Source organism: Amaranthus tricolor, chromosome 15 (assembly GCF_026212465.1).
Source record: "Amaranthus tricolor cultivar Red isolate AtriRed21 chromosome 15, ASM2621246v1, whole genome shotgun sequence".
NCBI lineage: Eukaryota > Viridiplantae > Streptophyta > Magnoliopsida > Caryophyllales > Amaranthaceae > Amaranthus > Amaranthus tricolor.
Window position 1 is genome coordinate 18345809 of NC_080061.1, and position 25652 is coordinate 18371460.

The 25652-nt window shown below is 36.0% G+C and overlaps 2 protein-coding genes across 2 annotated transcripts; one reads left to right on the top strand and one right to left on the bottom strand.

Annotated features, from left to right (window-relative positions):
* Positions 1–2969: 2969 nt before the first annotated feature.
* On the bottom strand, positions 2970–4054 carry LOC130801118 (uncharacterized). The gene is made up of 3 exons (XM_057664880.1): positions 3873–4054; positions 3495–3770; positions 2970–3392 (listed from the first exon to the last, which is right to left on the bottom strand). The coding sequence occupies exons 1-3, from the start codon at positions 3951–3953 to the stop codon at positions 2970–2972; spliced, it is 780 nt and encodes a 259-aa protein (XP_057520863.1). The 5' UTR covers positions 3954–4054.
* Positions 4055–22832: 18778 nt separating this feature from the next.
* On the top strand, positions 22833–24582 carry LOC130801167 (pentatricopeptide repeat-containing protein At3g29230-like). The gene has a single exon (XM_057664948.1). The coding sequence runs from the start codon at positions 22889–22891 to the stop codon at positions 24410–24412; it is 1524 nt and encodes a 507-aa protein (XP_057520931.1). The 5' UTR covers positions 22833–22888; the 3' UTR covers positions 24413–24582.
* Positions 24583–25652: the final 1070 nt, after the last annotated feature.

Below are 25652 nucleotides of genomic sequence, written 5' to 3' on the forward strand. Positions count from 1 at the left end.
GTAACCAAGGCCTTAATCAGCCCCGGTTTCGCATCAAAACCAAGTTTGAGTACTTTACGCGCGAAATTGACAAAAACGCTTAAAAACGCATAAAATCGCAACTTAACTTCTAATTTCTAGCATATGACTATTATTATCAATTCTAACCATTTCAACACAATAATATATGCCAAATAGTGTTGTGTGCCATATTTCGTGCATAACAAACAATGTTTGACCTTCTTTACGCGCGAAATTGACAAAAACGCTTAAAAACGCATAAAATCGCAACTTAACTTCTAATTTCGAGCATATGACTAATATTATCAATTCTAACTATTTCAACACAATAATATATGCCAAATAGTGTTGTGTGCCAAGTTTCGTGCATAACAAACCATGTTTGACCTACTTTACGCGCGAAATTGACAAAAACGCTTAAAAACCCATAAAATCGCAACTTAACTTCTAATTTCTAGCATATGACTATTATTATCAAGTATAACCATTTCAACACAATAATATATGCCAAATAGTGTTGTGTTCCAAGTTTCGTGCATAACAAACCATGTTTGACCTACCTTACGCGCGAAATTGACAAAAACGCTTAAAAACCCATAAAATCGCAACTTAACTTCTAATTTCTAGCATATGACTATTATTATCAAGTCTAACCATTTTAACACAATAATATATGCCAAATAGTGTTGTGTGCCATGTTTCGTGCATAACAAACCATGTTTGACCTACTTTACGCGCGAAATTGACAAATAAAAACGCGAAATTGACAGCATCAAACTAGTGACCAGACCACCTTGCACGACACGTGGAGACCAAACCTATGCATCCAGGACCTAGGCTAAAGTGGAAATGGAATCTTGGTACATGGATCTAGCTATCAAGGTCCTAAAACCATTCTAACAATCCCCATGGACTCCTAGAAGCTGAGCCGAAGGAGGGCTGGTCGACAGTTTGCTAGATCAGAATTTTGTTTAAGTGTTTGTGGTTGTTTCGTGTTCTTTTCATGATCATTTGTAGTTTTTCACTGTGTCATTAATCAAAGCTTACGCACAACATTAATCCTTGCATAACCAAGGCCTTAATCAGCCCTGGTTTCGCATCAAAACCAAGTTTGAGTACTTTACGCGCGAAATTGACAAAAACGCTTAAAAACGCATAAAATCGCAACTTAACTTCTAATTTCTAGCATATGACTATTATTATCAATTCTAACCATTTCAACACAATAATATATGCCAAATAGTGTTGTGTGCCAAGTTTCGTGCATAACAAACCATGTTTGACCTACTTTACGCGCGAAATTGACAAAAACGCTTAAAAACGCATAAAATCGCAAGTTAACTTCTAATTTCTAGCATATGACTATTATTATAAATTCTAACCATTTCAACACAATATATATGCCAAATAGTGTTGTGTGCCAAGTTTCGTGCATAACAAACCATGTTTGACCTACTTTACGCGCGAAATTGACAAAAACGCTTAAAAACCCATAAAATCGAATTTGTGTACCTTTCTTGCTATCTATTTTGGAAATGTGGCTCTGGATGTAGATCCCATTTGTCCACGCACTCTTTTCATTGCGCTGAAACGCATGGGAAAAGTAATACCATTTATATATATATATATATAACACTTAATTAAATCAAATTGGTAAAATAATTAATATTACGTATGCATTCAAGAATGCTTTGAATCTTGTGTTGCGAGGTGGGCTGTTAGGTTTTTGTAATGAGTCGAAGACGTGCACAGTGTTCGTTAAAGGACATATGATCAGAAGTATCCAATGCAAACTACAAACACAAATTTAAAATCAACAAATTAGAGATTAGGTGACTTTAAAAATCAAAAGATAAGTTCAATTTCAAAAATAAAACTTACTCTTCCCAATATGGAGCCAGAATGAATGTGTGTTTAGATGCAAGGAAATTAGTCAAAGCAGTCTCAATGTATGGTCTGACGACATCTGGATCATTTCTACATTTACTACCCGAAATCGTCTCCGGACAAAACCATCCAATTTTTATTGGAGGTTCGCAAGAATTTACCTCCTCGTAAACCGCACTAAACTCACAAATAAGAGAATTTTGTTAGTAATTCGGTCATTAAAACAATTAAACAACAATGCCTAACTTGTAAGATAATGAACATCACCTCATGTAGACATGGAAAAGAGCTACGTTCAGCATCTCTCCTCTCAAAAATTGCCCGATGTCACTAGGACCAATAATTACATACGGGTCTTCTGAAAAGCAGTATTGCTTCTTCAGCAGGGGCAACATGATTGGGTCCTCCTCACTTATGCGAGATGCACAATAATGCAGCCATTTGCAATCTTGAGAGAGATCTTGTAGCTCCTCATCAGTCAAAATTGGAGTGCTTGGCATCGACTTTGACCCAGTCGACACCTTTGCTGAGGAACCGACCTCTCTACAAGATCCCTTTGGACTCTTTTGCTATTTCAATTTATACAATTAAATTAGTGTGAGCATGCAATTAAAAAAATAAAAATAAATAAGGTACAAATGATTCTTACCATGTTAGTGAATCGGACCCAAGCATATGGCCATGTGACGAAACTACCTAGGGCGTCTGATAGTTTCTCAAGGCTCCATGCTGGCATTGGAATTGGGAGTGAGAAATCTTCAAACCCCTTTACAATAGTCTCCACGGCCACACTGATGTGGCCACTTGTAACAGGCATTGAATGCACTGTTTGGCCCTCTTTATTTGGCTGTGCCATACCATATGCAACCTCAGTTAAGTCGCCATCACTAGCAACACCTAACTGAGGCAGCAAAAGAGAACAAGGAGTCGCCTCCTGAAAATTGTGTCGTTTAGTATAATAAGCATCATAATAAAATTTTAATTACGCGTTGCAATTTAAATTAATAAGTGCTTATATATTTAAAAACTATGTACCTGTAGCACTGGCTCCGGAGTTGGCTCCGGATTTTGAGCAACGAAGTTTATGTTCGATGGTGTGATGTTTCCCCTTCAGGGGTATTAGTAAAGAGCTGGGGTGCTACGGGGGTAATGGGCTCGGGTGTTGGCTCGACCAAAGCGTTAGAATCCCCATGTTGACTTCCCTGATCCTCGACAATCAGGTTTGCCAAGTCCACAATGGGTGCACCCATCTTTTGCAACACGGTGGCCACCTTCGCGAGAACGTCCTTCGTAATCTCCGCTCGGAGGGTTGCTGCTTCTTCCCACAGTGCCGTTCGGGATTGAGTAGCAACACACTCTTTGCCGAATGCCTTCTGTAACCCCACGCGGACGCCTCCTTTTCCGACTACCCGCCCACTGTGGTCTTTCCCTAAGACCATATGCAATGCGTCAACATTGCCTTTTGGGGTGAACTCCCCCGTAGCTTCTTTTTCCTTCCAGCCCATCTGTTCAAATAAAAAGTGACATATATAGTAATTAGTATAAGTACATCAAAGCCAAAGAATACAAAACAAATGAAGAATATACTTAATAATTTCAAAACTCACCACAGCATCAGCAACCTTCTTCGTTCCCGGATCATTAATGGTAAATTTACCACTTGCATCTCGGGAATGAAGCCCGCAATACCAATCACGCACCCGATCTCCAGCAAGAGTATGTACGGATGCGGAGGTAGTCGTAGATGAGGGTGTGGATGAACTTTGATTGGGGTATAAACCCGCATCCACCCACTCTTTTCGGACCTCATCGTACGTTTTCTGGCCTAAGCGATGGTAAAACTTCCTTTTGCTTGCAGAATCAGAAGCTTTACCACGCTTTTCCTAATTAATCAATAGAAATCGAATGTCATGTATTAGTTTAATGACTGAATCAAAAGAAGTAAATTCAAATTGGTAAACTATAATATAATATGAAATACTTACAACTTCTATGGGAGTTGTTCTTTTGGCAACAAAGGCCTCCCAATCCCTCTTCGATATGTGACCCCATATTTCGTAGGGCATCTTCGAAGGTGCTTGCTCTCCACCTTCGTTTCCCGTTTTGACCTTTTTGGTCGTACGGGCACGGGTCTTCGTAATCCAGCCAGTTACTAGCTTGGATTTGAAATCTCTGAATCTTTCAGCAACAGCTGAAAGAAACACATTCTTCTTGTCCTCATCGCTCTCGAAGTGGAAAAGATTCTACAAAAAAAATTTATATTTGTTACTGTCAATTGAATTAATTTTAAAATGAAACTAAATGAGTAAAAATAGTAAAGTTGATTACCACAGTATCATTCCATATAGAGTTTTTCAAACCCTCTAGAACCTCGTTCCATGCGTGCAATATGGAAATCTTGCGGATACATAGGCCCACTTGTTTTCCATATTGCCTACGCCATTTTCCGCAGGGTTGACCCAATGCATTGTATTCCAAATGCATTGGTTCTGTGACTTTGAGGTTTTTCATAGGACCTCGCCCTTTTCTTTTCTTACTGGGAGTGGGAGCATCCATTGGTGGGGCGTCTTCAGTCTCAAAATCATTGTCTAGAGGTGGAGCGTCTTCAGCCATACGCTCGAATCTCACAATTTGGTCCTCTTCACTGTCGTAACTACGATGCTCATTATCCGAGGTCTCAATCTCGGGGACAATTTCGTCTCTGAATAGATGCATTATATATCAGTACCTGAAAGAGTATGAATAGAAATATATTAGAACATAAGCTAAGTAATATTAAGAATATGACTATGATTTACAATTCTAATACGTACGTTCAACACAATAATATATAACAAATAAGTGTTCTGTGCAAAGTTTCATGCAAAACAAACCAAGTGCCAAAAAAACTTTTAAAAGCTTTAAATTCATACCTTGTGAATCACTTAATTCAAATGTATTCCTTCCGTGTGATCTACACGCATATAACCAACATCTACATCATCTACATCATCTTGATCCACTGGTATTGGATTGATAAAGGGAGGGGAGTCTTCAAAGGCTTCATATTCTTCCTCATCCTCAACATCACCTATACCAAGAATGCTTCTTTTTTCCGGTACAACAATAGACCATTTTTTATCAGACGGGTCTACAATGTAGAATACTTGCTTGGCTTGTGTGGCTAGTATGAATGACTCCTCACTATCACGCAAACGAGCTAAGTCTACAAGAGTGAATCCACAAGGGTCGTCATTTTTTATGCATCGTCAATTATTATCTACCCACTTACATTTGAAAAGACCAATATTGAAAGTAGAGTAGTCAAGCTCCCATATTTCATGTACCCGCCCGTAGTATACCAATTTAGCATCAACCGGCGCTTGATCCTTCGCACTCGCGTAAAATGTAGATGACGCCAAAATAGAAACCCCACTATTCTGTAGATACGATGACTTCTTGTCTTGACCCTCAGTCCAAAATGTGAAGCCATTGACATCGTAACCCTCCTATTTGTTGACATCATCACGAGGACCAAAAGCTAACCACTTAACAATTTCGGATACACCCTTGAGTTCTTCGCATATTACTCGATTATGAAACCAATTAATAAACGTCTTGTTATGCAACTGCATCAATGCCCTATCCCCTTTAGAAGGATGTTTTGCGCGCAATATATCAAAATGCTCACTCAAAAAAGGATGAACTTCCGGAATATGATGCAACACATACAAGTGTGCTTGTAGAAGGCTTTCTCGAGGAGGTGTGACCGATTTGGAGCCAATAGTTCCTTTTCCGTCAAGCCTTCCTTCATGTCTAGAGGTGGGAAGTCCAATAGGCTTTGCCATGGCCAAATACTTGGCTATAAAGTTACTAATCTCATCGCTCACAGTGCCTTGAATCATACTCCCCTCGGGTTGTGCTGGATTCCTCACCTTGTTTTGTAAAACACCCATGTGTCTTTCAAAAGGATAACAACACCTTAAAAAAACTGGACCCAAAAGTTTGATCTCACGAACGAGATGGACAATAAGATGAACCATTATGTCAAAGAAAGAAGGTGGAAAATACATCTCAAACTTGCATAAAGTTACAATCACGTCGAGTTGAAGTGCATCAAGTTTAAAGGGATCAAGAACTTTACTACAAATTGTGTTGAAGAACGAACATAGCTCGGTAATAGCATATCTCACATGTTTTGGCAGTATTCCACGGATTGCAATTGGTAAGAACACTTGCATCATTACATGGCAATCGTGAGATTTCATGCTTCCCAACTTCAGATCACTATTTAGGCTAACAAATCTCTTTATGTTGGATGAGTACCCAGACGGAACCTTAATGCCATACAAACACTCACAAAATGTCCGCTTCTCTGCTTTGGACAATGTGTAGCAAGCTGGAAGCAAATAAACTTTGTCATTAAGCATCTTCTTCTTACTGCCACCAACTTCATCATCAGCTCTATTTCTTTTCTTACTCACCTTAACATGTGCCCACAACTCCGGACGAAGACCCTTACATTCAAACCAATCTCGCACGGCCCTAACATCTTTTGTCTTACCCGGAATGTTCATGAGAGTCCCGAGTATGGCATCGCATACATTTTTCTCTATATGCATAACGTCAAGACAATGCCTAACCTGTAGATCTCTCCAATATGGAAGCTTCCAAAACATTGATTCTTTTTTCCATAATCGGCCTTCACCTCCTTGCACTTGCCCCGTTTTACCAAATACAGTCTCAACTCCCTTAACCTGTTCATAAACCTCATAACCGGTCAACGGTCGACGAGCTACACGGTCCTCAACCTCCCCATTGAACAACTTCTTCTTCTTACGATATTGGTGGTCTCGTGGGAGGAACTTTCGATGGTGCATGAATACGTGTTTGCACTTAGGAATCCACGTGGATTCCATGTCATCGATACATATCGGGCATGCTTTCTTCCCTTTGTTCTTATACCCCGATAAGTTGCCATATGCCGGAAAATCATTAACGGTGCATAAAAGCATTGCACGCAAGGTGAACTCCTCATTAGCATATGCATCAAATACTGAAACGCCTTCATCCCACATCTTTCTCAAATCCTCAACGAGAGGTGCAAGATACACATCTATGTCATTGCCAGGTTGTTTAGGACCCGAGATAAGAAGCGAAAGCATTATGTACTTACGCTTCATACACAACCAAGGTGGCAAATTATAGATCACTAAAAGTACCGGCCAAGTACTATGTTGAGAACTAAGATTGCCGAACAGGTTCATTCCATCCGTACACAGTCCGAGCCTTAAATTACGAACCTCATCCCCAAAAGTCTTATGCAACCTATCAATACTCTTCCACTCCGGAGAATCAGATGGATGTGTGAGCAAGTGACCTTTCTTCACCCTATCTGCATGCCACCTCAAATTTAACGCATCTTTTTTTATAGAAAACAAGCGCTTGAATTTAGGTATTATTGGAAGATACCACAATACCTTAGCCGGGGGCCCTTTAGCATCCCGAGCCCCTTTACGCTTGTAGCGCGATAACCCACTCCTAGGACACTCTTCTAAGTTCTCGTTTTCATTCCGATACAACACACAATCATTCAGACACGCATGAATCTTCTGGTACTCTAAGCCGAAAGGACACATGAGCTTTTTGGCATAATATGTCGACTTTGGAAGTTTATTTCCCTCAGGAAGCATCTCACCTAACGCTTCTAATAACATTGTGAAACTAGCGTCACTCCAATTGAACTTTGACTTAATGTTGAAAATTGTCAACACTGCTGTTAGTTTGGTGAACTTTGTACATCCAGGGTACAAAGGCTTTTGAGAAGCCTCTGTCAACAAGTCAAAAACACGAGGACGTTTTCCTAACTCCCTCGACTCCCTCCATCATCTCATCAACACGATCCACATCCTCATCGACATTCTCTTCATCTGTCTCATACCCATCAACATGATCTACTACATCCTCATTGACATCGACCACATTATTGACGTCCTCAACAAAACTTTTGTCTTTGTAAACTCCCTCCTCACCATGCCAAACCCAAACATGATATTGAGGCCTAAACCCACGTCGAAGTATGTGCTCCCTAAGGATATCAACACTATCTACCTTTGATACATTGCCACAACTGACACATGGGCAATAAAAACCAACTCCCCCCGTCCTAACTTGATGTTCAACCGCAATACTACAAAATTCTAATACGCCATCAATAAATTCCGACGATTCAATGCTTCCATACATCCAAGAACGATCGTTTGTCATCCTAATTAGTGTGATTAATTGATTCAAAACAAAATTAATACACAACTTTTAAACATATATACTTATTTATAATTCTAATAAGTATAACAATTAACAACAAACCACATTTTTAACAAATATCAAAACATCCGAATTAAAATTAATTTTAAATTATAAGTAAAAGTATTTGACTTATGATCTACTAATTTTCTTAATGAATTCAAAATTTGATAGTTGTATGAGTGACAAAAAGCAACAAACCTCCACACCTCCCTTAGTTCGTATTCTTAGGTAGGCCTTTTATAACAAGAAAAAAAAGTGATCAATCCATGTGGTAAAATTGTTTGACTAGGTTTATCCTTTAAAGTATATATATACCAAGGGAAAAGTAAACAAACAAACACCAATAATACACAACTACAACTTTTAAATTTATTGTATATTGTATTCAATAAAAAATATTTATTAATTTATTATATGCAATTTAATCTTTGAAAACTTCTTTTTTTTTGTCAAATTTAGATATTTACAAACCCACGTACATCTTCATTTTTAATTTTAATTTTTTAGTTTTCTTTGTTTTGATCATCATCTAGATTAGATTGAACTAATATATAATCTAATCAATGAAATAATAAGTGTAAAACAATCACATGCGACCAGCAACAAGAACAAAGCAAATGCGACCAGCAACAAGAACAGAAGCAACAATGAGATATTTCAATGCTTATTGAAATTAAAAAGAGAAATAATACCTTAATTCGTGAGTTTTGAAGATGAACAAGCAAATGCCTTTGGTTTCAAACAACGGTTTTGAAGAATGCGCACACAGTAGAACAAGCAAATGCACGAAACAAGCAAACGTTTGTGAACACAGTAGAACAAGCAAACTTTTGATTTCTGGGTTTGTGAATGACAATGAAGATGAACACGTACAGTAGAACAAGCAAACGTTTGTTCTGGGTTTGTGAATGAAAATAAAGATGAACACGTACAGTAGAACAAGCAAACGTTTGATTGAGAGAACAAAGCAGCAGTAGAACAGCAGTAACAAACGTACAGTTCTGGGTTTTTGGTTTTCAATGGGTTCGTTTGAGAGAACAAAGGCAGTTTAATCGTTTTGTATGAAGGGTTTTGTGAAGGGTTTATTATGAAAAAGAAACTGATGCTTATGGCGGGTTTTCTAAAAATTCCAAAGCTCATTTGCTGCGGTTCAAAGGAAACCAGAGCAATTAATGTATTTTCCCGGTTTATTTGCTGCGGTTGATGAAAAACTGGAGCAATTAAGGAAACAATGAAGAGCTATTTGCTGCGGTTGGGCCTTAACCGGAGCAATTAATGTGTTTTGAATAATATTTGCTGCGGTCCATTGGTTAAACGCAGCAATTAAAGGTTTTTTTTTTCTTATTCATTCTCCTCTTTATTGCTGCGAATATGAAAAAACCGCAGCAAATAATGAGCAGCAAATACAATTTTTTCCACTAGTGGATGACGATCTAGAACAAAACCATAAAGAGGTACTTGACTATCTTAACTCTTGTTCTAAAGACAAATTAGTTAAAGCTCTCTTTGATATGTTTCAAATTGAACAAATCTTAAAAGATGAGAAAAACATTTTAGAAGATAGAATTCATCGCTATGCCGAAGGTTGTGAAGACCTTATAAAGAAAAAGGAATTTCTTAAGGCTGAAAGATTAAAATTTGATGAGACTATCAAAGTCTTGAAACAACAGAATATCAGTCAAATGAAAAAACTCATTGATCTTCAGAATAAAAATGATGATTTCAAATCAAATCTTAAGACTTTGAGATATGAGTCTGAGAAAACTTTACAATCCTTAACGAAGCTAAATGATTTCGAATTTAAATTCATAAAAATGCTTACACGACAAAAAGGATCTAATGATAAACGTGGTATCGGCTATAATTAATACACATAACTATAAGAGTCAAACCACATTTGTTAAAAGTGCATACAAGCGTAAACGCTTACCTACTTGTTCCTATTGTTGATAAGAAGGACATCTTACGCTTGCATGTCCCTACAAACGTAAGGATAACTATATCATCAAGAATACCTTTCCTTATGAATTGCGTGGGTAGATAAAACAAATATGGGTTTCTAAAGGGACAAGACCACCTAATATGGTCTACCCCAATGCTCCCAAATTGGTCACTTAGTTGGCTAAGTAAGGTTGAGAAAGGTTATTTTTTTGTTTTGTAGGAAAAGCAAAAATAGATCTTAGATAGTGGATGTTCGAGACATATGAGTGGTAAAGTTTCTTTATTTTCTGAAACTAGTTGTGGGGCCGCGTGCTACTCCCCCATGTTACACTATTGTATTCAATAATGCTATTTTAAACACTTTTATTAACGATAATATAGATGTAAATATTAAATTTTCAATGTGTTGCAAAGATGTGAAGGATGCAACTCTTATAAATGTATATGTAGCAGTAGAAGCCTCAAATTAGGGCATGAGAACATATTGAAGGCTTTATACACTTATGTTTTATGTAATACTATTTTTAACACTCTATGTCGCAAGAATGATGGCTGTTAGACATATGTTGTTGATAGGTTGTTTAGCTTGTCGAAAGGCTAATGGTTAGGAGACTATGTTGTCAAGGATGATGTTGCAATGTTATCAATTCATCGAGTCGATTCATGCTAGACCAAATTGGTTGGTCAACACATGACCAAACAAAACCGCACAACTGCGCAAATCTCACACCCAAAAATTATAGGTACAAATTGTGTGTTACAACTCAAAAGCACTTTGTTCCAATGAAGTGTGAACCACAATGAAAATGAATCATCAAAAAGTGAAGCACACCAATATTATATCTACTTAAAATTGACTTAAATGTTCATAATTTCAATTCTACAAAAATATTCTCAACGAAAAGAATAGCGTTCTGATTGTAAAGGGCAAGTAGCTGACAACTCTAGTACATTTATATCTATATAATAAACAAGCAAAGAGAGAAGCAACAAAAACAATAATCTCGACATGATTCAACACTTAATAGTTGGCCTCAGAAACTCTTTCAATCTCATCTTTCTTCTTGACAGCGTAACTGCAAAACAATAGACAATAAACAATCTAAGATCCAAAAAATTAATCAGCAACTATTCTCCAACATTTGGGAAATCAACTACTTTAATAGTTACTCGTTCTGATGGATTTCCCCACTCACAGAAAATATGATTACAAATCCTAAAACTAGTAAAAGTTAGCAAAAAGATGAACTCTGCGAGGGATTGCTGAACCAACGCGAACATAATTAGATATCAGTATACCCTTCATTCAAAGAACTAAATTTTTCCACAAAGATATCTAGTAGTACATTTATCTCAAAATGAGGTTGTTCATTGCCAATCTTAAATTCAAACCAAGATTTTGCAACTAAAACCAAATCAAAATGAAAATATGAGTAAATTGTCCTCATTTGATAATTAAGTTTGCTAGCCAAGTTGTCCTCATTTGATATGTACAAATTGACCTCATTTGATATCAAATATGTACAAAGATATCAAATACTACAGTGATACTTTCAATATGCGCAAATTGTCCTCATTTAAACAAAGCAACGGAACAGATTTGAAAGAGCACAAAAAATAGACGTTCAAGATTTCACCTATGCCACGTGTCAGCAGTAGAAGTGATACTATTCATTAAATGATCTAATGAATAGTGTTAGATAATAGATTAAAGAAAAGTGCAGTGGCTCACTTTAGGCGACAAAGGTAAATGCAAAATATTAGGTGTTGGCAAAGTTGGTAAGGATCCTTCTAAAGTTATTGATAATGTCGATTTGGTTGAAGAACAAAAATTTAACTTGCTAAGTGTGTCTCAATTATGTGATAATGACAATCTAGTAAGTTTTGATGAAGAAAAATGTTTTGTCAAAAATACTAATACTGGACATACATTTATCACCGCCCTTAGACATGATAATATTTATGCTTAGAATACTAATGAAATTGCAGCTCAAAATTTCAAGTGTTTAAATGCTATAACGGATGATCCAAAGTTATGGTTTAAATGACTTGGTCACATCAATAGGCACACCATGCATGAATTAGTAAGTAAAGATCTGGTTAAGGGACTTCCAGCTCTTGACTACAAGCACAGTCCTTCAAGTGATGCATGCATTAGAGGTAAACAAGTAAGAAGTTCATTTAAATCGAAGAAAATGGTAAGTACTTCAAGACCATGTGAACTTTTACATATTGATCTATGTGGTCCAATGCGTGTAAGGAACATACAAGGTAAATCTTATATTCTAGTAACCGTTGATGATTATTCTAGATTTACGTGAGTTGATTTTTTAAAGGATAAAGGTGAAGCCTTGAAACCGTTCTCAAGACATTGTAAAGAAATGCAAACTCAGTTGAATCTTCCAATTTTTTCGGTTAGAAGTGATCATGGGAGACTTTGATCTAGGCTTTGATTTTTTTTGTGAAAAATACGGTATAACCCATTACTTTTCAACTCCTAGGACACCCCCAACAAAATGGTGTGGTTGAAAGGAAAAATCGCACTTTAGAAGAAATGGCTAGAACTATACTAATAGAAAATTTATTAGCCAAACATTATTGCGCTGAGGAAGTTAATACAGCAAACTATGTCTTAAATAGGTGTCTCATTAGATCTATACTTAAGAAAACCCCCTACGAGTTATTTAAAGGTAGAAAACCAAACATACCCTACCTTAGACCATTTGGTTGTAATTGTTTTATCCATAATAATGGTGAGGATAATCTAGGTATGTTTGATGCTAGAAGTGACGAAGGTATATTTCTGGGATACTCATTAAATAGTAACGCTTATAGAGTGTTAAATAAGCAAACAAGTATGGTTGAGGAAAGCATACATGTGGTATTTAATGAATCCGACAATGGAATATTAAGTGAACGTTTTAAAGAGTTAAACGTTAACAAACATTTTGATGATGTAAGTGCTGATGAATTAGATGCCAATGATCATAATGAAGATAAAAAGAAGAATATGCAAGATCCTGTACAAAGTCTTGACGAGGTTGAAGAAAAATAGGTTGAGTGCATTGAAGAGTCACAACCTGATCTTGAGACCCAACCTCAAGAATTGGAAAAAGCTCCTGAACATACTGATTTAAGTCTCTAACTAAAGATTCCTCGAAGGAAGTAGGAACGAGTTCTCTAAATGATCACACAGGAAAACATCACAAGTGATCCAAACAAAGGTACTCAAACTCGATCCTCTCTTAAAAATTTATGTGCATTTTCTGCTTTTGTTTCTCTTGTAGAACCAAAGGATATAAAAGAATCAATACTAGAATTGGAGTAGATGATTGCTATGCAAAGTGAATTAAATGAATTCGAAAGAAACAAAGTTTGGGATCTAGTTGAAAGACCACCAAATCGTACTATTATTGGAACTAGATGGGTCTTTCACAACAAGCTCAATAAGGATGGAGAGATCATAAGGAACAAAGGAAGGCTAGTAGCTCTAGGCTATAATCTAGAAGAAGGCATTGATTATGACGAAACTTTTGCTCCCGTAGTAAGGTTAGAATCTATTCGAATTATGCTTACTTTTGCTTCATATATGAATATAAAATTATATCAAATGGATGTAAAATGTGCTTTCTTAAATGGCTATTTACATGAGGAAGTATATGTTAAACAACCGCCTGGTTTTGAAAATTCGAATTTGTCTATCATGTGTTTAAACAAAACAAAACATTATATGGCTTGAAACAAGATCCAAGGGCTTGGATTGACAGATTTATCTCACATTTACTTGAATAACTTTTAACGAGGTAAAATTGATAAAACGCTTTTTATTAAGACTAAAGGAAAATATGTTCTTGTTGTTCAAGTATATGTTGATGATATATTGTTTGAAGCTACTAATGATTCTATATATGCAAGGAATTTTCTGAGATTATGTGCAAAGAATTTTGAAATGAGCATGATGGGTGACTTAACATTTTTTTCTAGGACTACAAATAAAGCAAAAGAAAGATGGCATATTTATTTTTCAAAGTAAATATGTTACAAATCTATTAAAGAAGTACAATATGGATCAATGCAAAAGTGCTAATACGCCTATGAGTGCAATATTAAGTCTAAATCAAGATATTAATGGTAAGAATGTTGATCAAAACTCTTTTAGAGGTATGATTGATTCTCTATTGTATTTAACGACTAGTCGTCCGGATATAATGTTTAGTGTTTATTTATGTGCTCGTTTTCTAGCTAACCCAAAAGAATCTCACTTAACAACAGTTGTGAGAATCTTTAGATATTTACATGAGACTAAAGACTTCGGTCTATGGTACCCTAATTGTGGAAATTTTGCTTTGATTAGTTTTTCAGATGCGGATTATGCTGGTTATAGAAAGAGCACTTCAGGGTCGTGTCAATTCTTGGGATCATCATTGATTTCATGGTATTTTAAAAAGCAAAATTCAGTGGCTTTATCTACAGCAGAAGCGGAATATATAGCAGCGGTGCATGTTGTTCTCAAATCTTATGGATTGCACAACAGCTCGGAGATCTTGGAGTTGATCTCAAAGGTATTCCAATTAAGTGTGATAATACAAGTGCAATTTGTATTACTAAAAATCCGATACAACAATCACGTACAAAACACATTGAGATACGTCACCATTTTGTATGTGATCATGTTGAAAAAGGTAATATTACTCTATCTTTTATTCCTATAGAAAATCAATTAGCTGATATATTTACAAAACCTTTAAGTCCTGATTGTTTTGCATATATCCGTATGGAACTTGGAATGTTAAATGATGTTGCATGAACTTAGGGGGAGTAAGGGTACATTAAATACTAAATACTAACTATGTATTTAGGGGGAGTATTTCAATTCATTATTCGAGTAATTTGCATAATTAGCTTGCTTGTAGAATATGTAATTGCATGTGAATTATATACATGTCCATGTTTGTGTAAAGTACATATATTTAAGGGTTGAAAATTAAATTTCAATTTCTTATAAATATATGTTACATATATTTAAATGGGATTTAAAATTAAATACCTTTAAGTCTTAAACTAATATTGTGATTTTGGAAATAAAATTGGTTCATCAAACTACTCTTTACAAATTAGTTCATGTATCTTGTCCCATTTCAACTAAGCCATAAATTTCTCTCATAATTGTGATTACATTCACTCCATCACGTCACTCAAACACCACAAACCAGTCGAAATTTCACTCACACTCATTATTGTTTTTCACTAAGTTGTCAAATCACACCTTTTGTGTGTCATATCCATTGTATTTGATTTTGTTTTTAAACCCTTTGAACTTTCCTTTTCCATATTCACACTTCAAATCATTGATTTCATTCATCTTCTTCAAGAAACATCTCATTTATCTTTCAAGCTTTCAAGAGTACATCCATGAATCCCAAACAAAAACTTACTCATTCTTCCATCAAATGTGAAAAGTGAGATTCCTCAAAATCTCCAAGGCTTGAAACCCCAAATCTATCCCTTGGTTTGAAAACCATATGGCGTTTGGAAAATGGATCGATGTCTTCAAACATCGTTCAGTTTCTTTTCTTGACACATTGGACTATAATTGCTTTCTCTTTGAGGATTTTGGAATCATTTCTGCTTTTATTGAGTCTACACCAGGTAAACTCTTAGACCCAAGCTCTGTGTCTTATCCCACTTTAGTCAAAATTTTCCATTGCAATCTATCTTTCATAGCTCTTGATGGTTTTCCCGCTTTAAGAAGTTATGTTAAAGGTCAAAACATTGTGATTACGAAAACCCTAATCAACGAGTTGATCAAATTTTCTAATGTTGTTGATGATTCTACTCCTAATTCAATTGCTTTTGAAATCGCTAAGGATATGTTTGTTTTGTCTTCTCACCTTGAATTTTCTCCTACAAGACAGTTAACCCACGATGGCTTAACTTTGTCTAGAAAACTTCTTCACATTTTGGTAGCCAAAATTGTGTTTTTTAAAGGAACTTCTTGTGAGTTAGTCTCTGATTCTCATTTAATTTAAATGTGGAAAATTGCTGCTCGAAAAACTATTGATTATGTTTCTTTAATCATTTCTACTATGAGGTTCTGTAGTTCAAGTTTTCGAAATTTGGCCCTTCCATACGCAAATCTTCTTTCACTCATCTTTGATCATTTTAATCTCATCTCTAATTTAGAAGAGGTTGACTATTCTTGCCCTCAATCTTTCTCAAATAATGTTTTGACTCCTTTGGGGATTTTTAAAGTTGGTGGTAAATATGAGTTATACTCAAATTTATCAGTGGCAAAGAAGAAGTTACGGAAATTGCAAGGGAAAAAGATTGTTCGCTTGGAGCCTCATTCTAAAGACAACCACACTACCCATTCTCGCCTTGAGTCACTTGACTCTGAGGTTAGCAACATCAAGCTGTCCCTACTCGAATTGCATGATAAAGTGTCCACTCTAACATTTATATTAGACACTTTTATGAAAGACATGAAGGGAATGGTTGTAAATGAAGTGACTATAGAAGAGGGTGTTAAAGAGGAGCATGCTGAAAAAGAGAAAGAAGTGTCCAAAGAAGGAGAGGTTGCTTAAGAGGGCAAAGAAGCTAAGGATGAGGAGGAAAAGAACGAACAAGAGACTATTGTTCCCATTACACAAGCACCACCACCACCAACTGTTGAGGCTACCCCAGTAGCTGAAGTGACAACTTCCCCTGGTAAATCGAAGGCTTCCAAGAAGAGAAAGACTAGGTCCAAGAAGTAATTTTTCGATGTTGGTTTGATGAACACTATTTTTTTTTGGCAAATAATTTGGTTTTTTAAAAATACATTCCCAAACATGTTAATCCCTGTTTCTTTTTTATGAAAGTCAACAAGGGGGAGAATGTTTGGTTTGTAATAGTTAAGATTTTATTTTGCATCGTAGCTTAGTTTCTGCATGCTGCTTGGTTTCTTGATTGTTCATATTCATTCCATTTCATTTTCATTCATGTCATTTCATGTTATTGTACATATTCATGTTATTCATGTTCATATTCATGTTATATTCATTCTTGATTATTTTTCGTATGCTTATTGATGATCAAGATACATTATTGATGTTATGAACTTAAAATGTTGATATGATATTAAAATATTGATAATTGTATCTTTGCATGAATTATGGTTGCTCATTCGAATGCTTGCTGTTTTATATTAATGGTTTATTATATTAAAATCCATGCATGTATTGGTATTGGTTTATACTTATGTTATATCATGCTCACTGTTTTGGTTTGAAACAGATTTCAAAGTCTTGATATTTCTGAAATTTTTTCTTATAATAACTTAACATGGTTTATAAAATATCTAATTGTTTGTTCTTATCATATTTAAAATTATTTCACCTAGTAATATGATTTAGGAAAATAAGGTTTTGACTTTTATCAAGCGAGAGATTGAAGACTCAATTCCTTTAGTTGATGATATTCAAAACACATATTAAATTAAACAAATAAATTAAGTAATTATATTTAGTTGTTTAAATAGGTCAAAAATCATATTAGATATAAAGTGGTTATGATAAACAATTTAAGTCCAAAATATGTTGAATTAAGTTTGAAATAAAATGACTTTAGTTAATTGTCTTTATAAGCTAAGGTTAGATTTAGATTAAATTTGGAAATTTGTTTTAATAAGTAATTACATATAATTACACGTCTTATTACTTGGTATTTTGAATAAATAATTTTCTTGATAAACAAGTTAATACTAATTACAGGCTTTCCTATAAGTATGGAGTTATTTTTAACCTCTCCTAAAAATAGGAAGAATAATTCAAATTAAGCTAAAACTTAGAAACTTTATATGGCTTGTGTTTTTCCATTGTTTTTATTTCAATTATTAAATTTCAAATGATTTGTATGAGTATTCATGTGGCAGCATATCAAAAAAATTGAAATAGCTAAAAATAGTATCAAATACGTGTATTGAACAAGTCTTAAGTGGAGCATCAGTTTTACTTGCTGCTTAAAATTTTGAAGACTGATTCAGATTGACCAGATTAGCAAAAGAATAGGATGAAGTTTCCTTGATTTGCAAGACTATGTTGAGGTATAACATATATATAAGAAACTTCATTCAAGGATTAAGAGATTGCAACACTTACTCAAATTAGCTTTCTACTTACTTTGAGATTTAATATTCAATAAGTGTTGTAAACTTTGTTCATCAAACTCTTACATTTGTAATCGGATTTAGAGTTAAAAAGAGTTAGACTTTTAATTATCATCTACACCTAAAGCGTGGAATACTTTTTAAAGTATTCATTTTGTTTTCTCTTTTGTGAGATTGGGATTAGTACTTTTATTAAGAGAACTTGTAAGACGTTTTTCAAGAGGAAGAACGTGGTGAGAGAAGATAGAGAGATCTTCTAAGTCATCTTAAGTTCATTAATAAAAGGCGTTGAATCCTATGGGTTGGAAGAGAACCCATAGGCAAGAAGTAGGCTATTGATAGCTGAACCTCGTTAACAAATCCCTTGTTCTTATCTAAGTATATTTTCGCACATAGTTCACAGATCTATTATACAATCTAAAACAGTTCCAGAAAACTGTTTTGTAAGGTCTCTTAAGCTCTTGAGTTTACCTACTAGAGAAAAATTTTAAACGAGCATATTCTCTATTCACCCCCCCCCCCCCCCCCCCCCCCAGAGAGTATTCGATGTACTATCAATCTTCATATTTAACTCACTACAATATAATATACTTAATTTAAATGTCAGTACTTTAAATTTCTAATGTTATATATAGTGAATTTAGTGACATTTATTAGACTCTTTAGTAGCATAATAAAAAATCATACTAAAGATTTTCGCGACATAGGATCTAGTGACATTTCTTATAAATTTCATATAGACTATAGTAACAATTATATATGTAGTGTCACTAAATCACTCCATGGTGAAACTTAAAATAAAACCAATAATCATTACACTAAAAATATACATTAACGACATTTGTTTTTGTGTCCCTAAATCATGTGTCGCGAAAAGTTAGTATTGTTGTAGTGAGTCGATTTATATTTTGGGATAAAATCTAAGTGTAATTTTAAAGAATGATTTGAAGTCAAAATGAGCTTAAATAGCATTGTTGCACAAACAATAAGTTTGCATGGAAGATAATAAGTCACTTGAATAGTACTCTATTTTATTTGTAGATAGAGGTGTTCATAACAAACCTGATGACTAGACAAATACCCGACTTTGTAACCGAATTTGATTTGACCCAACTTAAAAATAGATTTACAATTATGTAAAAATTAATATCGACACTAAACATTATTTTAAACCGAATAGAAATCGACCTAATGACCTATATCAAGAACTCTATATCTAGATATGGGTTTATAAACATAGCATACGAAACCCTATGGTTGGTACAATTTCGTATGAAAATTTATTTATTTATTTAACCCGATTCTTATTTGTCGCCACCATTTTCATTTTATCACCACCCCCCCCCCCCCCCCCCCGAATGAAATTACGACTTTGCCCCTAGAATTTAAAAAATTACGAAAATGCCACTAACCTTAAAACCTCTATAAAAACACTTCAAATTCACTCAATAACACTTTCATCACTTCCATAAACTCAAATTCTTCACATAAAATTAATCGGAGCTAAAACTTTGGAATCGAAGTCGTCAACAAAAATTCGAGGTAAGTTTTATTTTAAATCAATCGAAGAAAAAAAATAATAAAAATGGGTTCAGCACAGTCGCACAAAACGTGCGACTGTACAGTCGCACGTTTTGTGCGATTGTGCTGAACCCATTTTTATTTTTATTTTTTTAATTTTTTTTTAATTTCGAAAGAGTTTCTTGTGTTTAATTAATTAATTTTGTTAGTTAATGTTATTTAGTAAATGTTGTAATAGAATGTATTATGATAATGTTATTGTAAAAAGTAGTTTTTAATTTGGATCTTCGAAATAAAAAAAAATTTGAATATCCAGTCGCACAAAAAGTGCGACTGTAGTCGCACATTTTGTGCGACTTGGTTGTGCGACTGAGTTTTCAATTTTTTTTTTTTGGAATGAATTTGTTTAGTGTAATTAATTTATTAAATTTTAGTTGTTTAAATATTTATGAATATAATAATTGTTTAATTGTTTGTAAATGTGAATTATTTTTCTTGTTACTTGTTTTTAATTTATTTGATTCTAAGTGTTTATTAAATTAACTTTGGAATGTCGTCTTAATTTAAAATATGAAAATTGTAGTAAATGGCTGGAAATCAAGGTAAGGGAAAAGGGTTTTTTAGAGGATTATTAAGCGGCAATAGATCTAGGCCTACTTTACTGAGAGGTGATCCCCATGAGAGGGGGGTTACGGGATCTGCAAGGCGAGCAAGGCAAGAACAGGCGGCCATACATAGTCAGGCCCAACGTTCAAGTACCCTAGAGCAAGTGCGTAGTCGCTTTGAACACCAGAGTAACCTACATAGTCATACGGTCGGCTCAGGTGACGATGATACTGATTACGACGAGTCTCTTAGTCAGGAAGAGTCTCTTGGTCAGGATGAGTCTGCATGTCATCCTATTGATTGGATGATCGTAAGAGGCCATGCTGGTAAGTTCAGGATTAGAGGGTAGGGCTCGGGTGGCACTTCTGATCAGGCAGGAGTAAGCCAGGCTGAGGATGCGGCTCCACAGGGGAGGAGGCGCTCGCAGTCCGCGAACACGGACTGGTTAATCACATCACCCCAGCCCGGGGGCCCTGTTGATCCCACTTTAATACCCAGCTACGGTGGGCACGTAGCAAAGGTTATATTTGAGGGATCGGAGCGCACCCCTCCGATTTTGGAATGTCGTGCTCGGAAGAAGACGTTGGATTCAATCATCAGACTTCAAGACATGTCTGATGAATTGTACAGGGTGTTACCTGGTAGTCCCCTTGTTCATTTGCCGTATATAATGCACCAGCACATCGACAGTGCTCTCATTACGGCATTTGTGGAAAGGTGGCTGCCTGACACCAACACCTTCCACATGCGGTGGGGGGAGATGACTATAATGTTGCACGACGTGCAACGCATCTTAGGAATTGGCATTGACGGTTCACTTCCCGTGGAACCGTCTGATGGTGACTGGCAGCTTGGCCTGGCAGACGTTTTTGGGGAGCCATTGTCGGAGCTGCGTGGGAAGGGGCACTTCACAAGCGGCAGCATTAATGTTGATGCACTGTTGCAGCTATGCCACCGTTCTCAGTGTATGGATACTCAAGCTACCGCCTACTACATGGCTATAGTTGGTTCCACGTTGCTCGTGGATAAGACTAGAGTGGGGATGCGTCCTCACCCTGTTGTTGCTGTTACCGCTGATCAGGCTGACATTGCTTGGAGTGCAGTGACGCTTGCTCACTTGTATCGCCAACTGGGTATGGCGATAAGGACTGGGTGCAAGACTACTGCTGGTTGTGTGACACTGTTGCAGACATGGATTTACGAGTACTTCCCAGCCTTCCGCCCCCATCCGCGTCAAGCTGACATGCCGAACAAGACAAGGGCAGAGATGTGGTCCCCGCCGAAGCCAATCCGCGAGCTGAGTAGACTGAGAGACTGTAGGAGCATACTAGACGCCATGACAGAGGCACAGGTTTTGTACATGACCTCACACTTAATTATGTTTATTATTTTAATTTCATGTTATGTTGATTATGTATTATTTTCGTTGTGAGCAGGTGGAGTGGACTCCGTATATGACTTTTGCTAGGTCTTTATTGAACGAGCACCCACGTACCGCCTATATCGGTGGTATCACCTGTTTCGATATCGTGGAGGTCTATTTGCCTGAGAGGACAGTGAGGCAGCTCGGTTTTGCACAAGACATTCCCCCCGCTCCGCTGAGACCTACCCAAGCTGTGCGACCAGCACAGGGCTCCTACTCAGTTACATTCGCTTCTTCTTGTATGTTTACGGAGATGTGGAGTAGGTTCCCATACTGTGCTCGCGTAGTTGAGCAGGCACTGCGTCGGGCATGGGTTCCATCAGAGGCTGCCCCGGATTACGTGGATTGGTTTAGAGTGTCTTCCCACTGTTTTCTCATCCCAGGTGAAGGACCTGCTGCTGCGTTTGGTGTTGCGGATAACAGAGTCGAATATGTTAGTGTTCCTAATTATCTATTTCATTTTTATGTTTCATAACATGTATTGACTTTGCGATTGTCTGGTTTTTACAGTTTGCTGCTGAATTTCCAACTCGACTTGCGCCATTGCTTAGGATGCCAGCTATTGTTCAAATGACGCCTCGGGAAAGAGATGTTGTTGATATGTATGTAGATGATCTTAGTGAGTTGTTTGCCGAATGGCAAGAGTGTAGAGGGCGCAGCCCTTAATAGACATTTGTCTGTTTTGTAATGAATGAACAATTGTTGTTTTTAATCTGTATAGATGAACAACTTTTTTAATGACACAATTCGTTTGAATCACTTACACATTTATTGACTTAATTATTACAATGCATTGAATTATAAAAATGATAACATTGAATTATATATAAACAATGTTATTAAGTGCCATTTACATTTCTAAAACATTTTTTAAGTTAAATGGCACTTTTGTAATTTTTTTAAGTTCAGGGGTAATATGGTAATTTCATTAGAAGGGTGGCGATAAAATAAAAAAGGTGACGACAAATAATAATACCCGAATTATGTTGGTTTTATCAAGTCTCTTCATTATCAAAGACAATGACTTGGTCCTTTTTGTCATATTCTCTGTGCTGATTGCTTGTTTTTCAGCTGATATGGGTTTCTCAGCTTTCTGTTTCACCTGCTGCTCACAATTCCCTGACCTCAAAAGTTGCAACAAAGCAATCAAGAAACAACTACAGGATGGCAACGTAAACCAAGCCTTTTCAGCATATGTAAGTATGCAAGAAAATGGCTTCAATCCTGATAACTTCACATACCCTCTATTACTCCATGCGGCTGGCCACCATTCTTTGGTTCATTTGGGATATACCCTTCATGGGCAAGTAATGAAAACTGGCTACTACAATCATCTGTTTGTACAAACATCTCTGTTAAACATGTATTCAAGTTTCAAGGATATTCAGAATGCACATAAGTTGTTTGTTAATATGCCTATTAGAGATTCTATTGCTTGGAATTCAATGCTAAATTCTTATGCCTCTCATAGCGAAATGGAGGAAGCAGCAAAACTCTTTGAAGCTCTGCCATATAAAGATCTTACTTCTTTTAACATAATGATCTCAGGTTATGCGAAAGTGGGCGAGTTGGAGTTGGCTCGAAGCTTCTTTAACGCTGCCCCTGAAAAAGATATAGCCTCATGGAATTCGATGATTTTAGCCTGCAAGGTTTCTGGGAATATGGAGGAAGCTAGGAGATTATTTGAAGAAGCACCAAGAAAAAATATTGTTACATGGAACACCATGGTGAATGGATATGTACACAACGAATTGTACACTGATTCAGTTGGGCTGTTTGACGAAATGATAGCTCAGAAGTTTGAACCGGACAAAGTAACTGTAGCTGGAGTTTTAGCTGCCTGTGCTCATCAGACTTCTCTTGAAGTTGGGATGACTATACACATATATGCCTTGGAGAATCATCTCATGTGCCCGGAAGTCATTACTTCATTGATCGATATGTATGCTAAATGTGGGAGCATAGCTCATGCTTTGGAGGTGTTTTATAAGGCGAAAGTAAAAGACATCTTCTGTTGGAATGCGATCATTTCTGGCCTAGCGCTCAACGGTCATGGTTTCGAAGCATTGAAACTCTTTGAAGAGATGAAATGCAATGAATCTTTGAGGCCAGATGACATAACTTTTATTGCAATACTAAGTGCTTGCAGCCACTCAGGGTTGGTTCGAGAGGGATGCTCCATATTTGCATCTATGAAAAACTATAGTGTTTCTCCTAAACTACAGCACTATTGTTGTATGGTTAATCTCTTGGGTCGAGCTAACTTGCTTACTCAAGCATTACATCTCGTGGAATCGATGCCATTCGAGCCAGGAGAAACAATATTAGGCGCATTGCTCAGTTCATGCGTGACTCATCAAAATATCAAGGTAGGAAAGGAGGTAGCTAAAATTGTTATCAGAAGAGGCGGAAGGCTAAGTGATGGCGAGTATATGATGCTGTCTAACTTGTATGCATCAGTAGGGGAATGGGAAGAATCCGCGTTGTGGAGGCAGAAGATGAATGAAGAAGGGATTGTTAAGACTGCTGGTTGTAGTGTTATTGAGCTCAATGGAAAAAATCATAAGTTTTTCGCTTGGGACTTGAGTTTAGACTCGTGAATCAGCACCATCCATGTAGACCTGATTTTGATGGATGATTTTTGTACCAAGTTTATAATTTGTAGGAGCCTTTTGGTTGTGTATTGAACGGTGAAAACAGTAATATAAACTCAAATGTAATTTAAATATAAAATTATTTGACGAGGTTTATGATTAAGTTTGATTATGTATGTCCTCTATTCATGATATTTCTTTATAAAATTTATTTTCAATCATTGCCACTTGAAAAAGTTGTATTAGGTGGTAATGGAAAATTATAAAGAAAAATACGTATTTGAAGGTGAGAGCTATACTATTTATCATGGAAATAGCTTGACACATATTATGAAATTAATAAAACTAAATACAGAAATAATTATTCCTTGTCCTTTCATTCAAAACCAACTGGTTATATATACAATGCAATTCCTAATATATGGCTATATTATTCCCTTTCCTTTAACTAATAAATATTCTAAATATATACTAAAATATATTTACAAATATAGAACAAACACTTTCTAACTGGAGGTGTGCAGGATACTAGATTGTTGATGATATGTTCCATGATTAAGCTTTACTTTTGTCCCTTTCATAGTCTAAATCGTTTTTTTCGAAAACTCATGTTAAAGACAGTGTGATGTAAAAAAAATTAACACTTCATTGTTCCAAATCCATCGGATATGGTTATATAAACTGTTCAGAACCAACTCAACCAAAAATATAAGCTGATGGTTAAGGCCTTAAGATATATATTTTATACTCTAACATAAACTTTCAAATATACAAATCTTATCTTTGTAATATTAAATAAATTGTTTTCGGTCAGCAAACATCAACAATTTTGAATAAATATAAAGTGCAAATAAAATAATAAAAACAAGGAAAATTTGCTCTAAATAATCCTAATTATCACCCATTAGTCAAAAATAATTACAACTATTGATTAAGTTTAAATAATCTCAACTTTGCCATGAGTTTACTCGTGGCATACCCTATCACTTGATAACCTACCATAAAAGGTAAACTAAGCCAAAAATAAATAAATAAATAAATAAACATAATTTATATCCATAACCTTCCTCCTATTCACCGCTTACTAACACCCCTCCACAGCTAGCCTACCCACCATCATCACAGCAATTGTCAACTTTTGCCGCCGCCGCTGCCACCAATCAACACCATCATCACTTCCACATTCATCCCAAACCGCCACCAACACAACCGCACACTCGAATTCATCTCTTCTAATTGGCACCTG